Here is a 3651-nt window from a genome sequence, read left to right as displayed (position 1 = left end):
AAATAAGCAAATAGAGAAGCTAACTCACTTGATGCATCTTCTTAAGACTACAATAGGAACTTATCACACCTTCATAAAATCTGTGTACACATAAATGGTAAGGTTGGTACCATTTCGTCCCCAAAAAAAAAAGTTTGTTACCATTCATATTACAGTATCAAAAATGAAGTAAGCAAGTTTTACAATAAACTTACGCCTTGTCGAGTGGCCACCAGACATTAATTTTCTTATTAACCATTTCCTCACCAAGCTCATTTGTATCGGGCTCCTGAAAAGAGAAATCTATACCATATGAATACAGGTGACAAGTCAATACCTCATAGCATGGACAGAGAAAGCAAGTAATTTCATACCACTCCTCCTGCTGTCTGTTTCCTCTTGAGATGGCTCTTAGGAGTTTGTTCAGATTTTTTGGTTAAAGGCGTCGTTGCACAAGAATCCTTCTGCACGGTTATCACATTGTAAGTAAGGATGATCTAGGATATTATATACTGATAAGAGAAATCATGGTTCATAAAACTTGCTACCTTGCTCTTTGATGATCGGGGTATAGGCGTATCCATGCTTGCACCTTCTGAATTTTTTTTCTTAGAATCTGAATGGACTGATTTTTTCATGCTTGCACCTTCTGAAGTCTTTTTCTTAGCATCTGAATTGACTGATTTTTTCATGCTTGCACCTTTTGAAGTCTTCTTAGCATCTGAAAGGACTGAGTTTTTGCCACTGTGCTTTACCATCTTAGTGTCTGCAAGAGGCTTCTTTGCAGATGTTTTTGCTAAACCATTCTGTGCTTTCTCCTTTTTACTTGACCTACCAGACTTAATGCGATCTTCAGGTTTTTCAAGGTCAGATTCCATCAAATCTTCTTCTTCAGGATTATCTTTCTTCACACTCTGTTTCTTCGATGGTGGTGTAGCTAAGGAATCTACATCATGATTTGTCTCTTCCATCTTTGTTCGGCTACGTTTACGTGACCCCGTCTGATTTGTTTGACCAACTTTAGTAGGTGAAGATGCTTTCTTGGCAGCCACCTTCGCAAGTGATGAATCCTTGAGTTTTTTTTCCTGCACCTTCTTGCTTGAAGACGTCTTCTTAAATGAATAGCCTTCCTCAGGATTCATCAGAGAATTGGGTTTCCGCCCTCTCTTCCTTTCAGACCCTGATGCAGTCTCTGCATCTGTACTTTCGGACTGCCCTTCATTTCCAGTTACTACTTTGTCGTCTCCATTGACCCGACGAGTTCCACCTCTAGCAGTTCTCTTGGATCTATTTCCCTTGCGAGAAATCCCCAAATTCAATTTTCCCTAATTCAACAGATTTTGAAGACATTGGTTAAGCAACAAACAACGTGAAGTTGAACACTTGCAATGAAAAAGCCTTTCAAATAAATTACCTCTAATGAATCACTTGGAACTACTTGTTCTTCTGATATCTTTTCATCTGCCTGAAAAATTGAAAAAGATAGAAGAAGCTTGATACGCACTTTTGGCAGTTGCAACCTTCAAGATTATACCACACAACTATCAATCAAACCAAGAGCTCAGAACATAAAGAATACCTCATTTTCTTTGGCCTTGACATCACTGTGCCCTTGAGTAATGGCAGATTCGCTTTGGCATATTGATGAAACTACTGGAGAATACATGTCCAAGCTGGTCCCTGTGGACTTCAAAGCTTCGATGATGCAAGGCTGAAGCTTACGGGCACAACTACTAAGAACCTTCTCCACAAGCGTGGAAGCCGCTGGTGAGACATCCTAAGGCATGTCAATCAGACAAGTTAAACCTCAAGTGTATATAAAACCTTGGAGAATCTAACCTCAAGTGGGGAAAACTTACCAGGCTTTCCTTTTTAACAGAACTTAAGAGAATCTCGAGCAAATCCATGGGTATATCTTCACTCTCATCTATAACTGTGATCATAATCGTTTCCATTGAGTGAAGCACCAGTAGAGGATGACCCAGCCTAAACAGATGCACAAAAGAAAAACATCAACATATGCCAAACGTGAATACCCCCTGAAGCCAGTTTCATATGAAGTACCTAAGAGTTAATTGAGCTTTGTGATAACAGGATCTAAACCTACCTTATAATTTTCAGGAACCGTCGAAACATATCTAGGACAAGATCATCGCACTCCAAGTCCAACATAACTAAGGAAGATCTGACCTTTGCAACAGTCTCAAGAACAACCTCAGCTTTCCTGTAACTGCGACTGGTATCATCAGCTAGTTTATCAAATGCTTCTACTGTCACCTCGAAAATCTCCTGCAAGTCAAATAAGCAAAGCCAATGGCCTCATGAGAGGATATTTGAAATAAGCATTGCAGAAAGAAGAGACCAGATTTACTGGAATCCAAAAAAGGTACACAACTTGTGGATTAAAGGTATATCAACCTTCATCTGGTCATCGTCATAAGGGGCCTCTGGAGCAGTAATCCTCATAATTTCAGTCAAGCAAGAGACAACAGAAACCCTAACATCAGAATCAGGATTTCTCAAGAGATCAGCAGATACCAAAGCCTTCATGGATGGAGCTAGGGCCTTTGTTAATGATTCAGTAACATCTTGCTCGACAGTGGCGAGCAGAGACTCAACATTCTACAGACAAGAGACATCAAAAATCAGATGATTGAACATAAATCGCAGAGAAAAAAAATTCGCCTAGGGATTTGAAAGCAGCAATAGAACCCTAAAAAGATTTCAACTTTAATCCCAAAATATCTCAGGAAACGCTACAAAATCACTAACGAACAGCAGAAATCAGAAACCCTAATCGTATCCTATAATCTAAACCCCCAAAACAGAGAAATTTCAACCAAACTCATGAACGAAAGCAACAAAAACCAATTTATCGAGGAAACGTTACAAAAACAAGAGAATCTCGAGAGAGAGAGAGAGAGAGAGAGAAGGATTCGTACATCGAGAAGACGGAGAGTCGCATCAGTTGAGGAATGAGGCTTGAGGAGATTGTCTGCAGCCTCGAGGAGTGCTTTTGAGAGCTCGGTCTCTCCGACAAGAGGACCCATTTAGGTTTTGTTCTTCTGGAGAGATTTCAAAACCCTAGAAAACAAAGAAACATTCCCCGAATTGAAAGGAAAAAGGAAGAAAATAAAAAGACTGTGTCTTTGGAGAGAGCCTCTAAAAAATCCAAAGGGGAAAAAAATAAAAATGACAACTTTGAGCCTTTTAAATGCGCGGTGTTGAAACATGCAAGAACTGCTCTCTCTAGCTTATGTGTGTGTGTACATGAGAAGATTATTAACTCATAACCAAACAAAACAAAAAACGCTAGTCTTTAAACTCGATTATGTCAGTCTTGACAATTAAAATTAAGTAAAATCGATTATGTCAGAGACAAAATTTTGATTTTATTCATATATACTAAGACTAGTTAATTGTTGCTCTAATACCAGATTACCAGAACGATTAATCGGTGGTGGTGCCAAGCTTTGGATTCGTCTCTTCCCGCCCTTCTTCCGGAGCTTTTCACTTCAAAAAAATTGAAACTTTCCAAGTGTTTTTGTATTCGTGTAAATCGTCAAAAAACAAAGGTTCATTATATTGACGGCGTTGTAGAACACAAAGCCAATATGGATGAATAAAATATAGAATTGATCTTGAATGGACAAAATAATAATATCCTATTAA

General features: G+C 38.9%; 2 protein-coding genes across 2 annotated transcripts in view; both read right to left on the bottom strand.

Moving 5' to 3' along the window:
- The window catches only part of LOC104740279 (histone-lysine N-methyltransferase ATX2), a 5880-nt gene extending 2697 nt beyond the window's left edge, over positions 1–3183 (bottom strand). The window contains exons 1-10 of the mRNA XM_010460827.2: positions 2922–3183; positions 2398–2601; positions 2087–2268; positions 1839–1965; positions 1559–1756; positions 1394–1444; positions 528–1304; positions 354–443; positions 195–268; positions 29–80 (exon numbers count right to left, since the gene is read on the bottom strand). Coding sequence (XP_010459129.1) covers positions 29–80; positions 195–268; positions 354–443; positions 528–1304; positions 1394–1444; positions 1559–1756; positions 1839–1965; positions 2087–2268; positions 2398–2601; positions 2922–3029 — 1863 coding nt within the window. The 5' untranslated portion in view covers positions 3030–3183. The remainder of the gene's footprint in view (positions 1–28; positions 81–194; positions 269–353; positions 444–527; positions 1305–1393; positions 1445–1558; positions 1757–1838; positions 1966–2086; positions 2269–2397; positions 2602–2921) is intronic.
- Positions 3292–3651, bottom strand: part of LOC104743337 (sister chromatid cohesion protein PDS5 homolog A-like) — a 4740-nt gene continuing 4380 nt past the window's right edge. Inside the window, exon 6 of the mRNA XM_010464434.2 lies at positions 3292–3318. Within this exon, the coding sequence (XP_010462736.1) occupies positions 3292–3318 (27 nt within the window). The remainder of the gene's footprint in view (positions 3319–3651) is intronic.

This window comes from Camelina sativa, chromosome 14, assembly GCF_000633955.1.
Source record: "Camelina sativa cultivar DH55 chromosome 14, Cs, whole genome shotgun sequence".
NCBI lineage: Eukaryota > Viridiplantae > Streptophyta > Magnoliopsida > Brassicales > Brassicaceae > Camelina > Camelina sativa.
The sequence above is the reverse complement of the archived record's forward strand: the minus strand, read 5'-3'. Positions and strand labels throughout refer to the sequence as shown.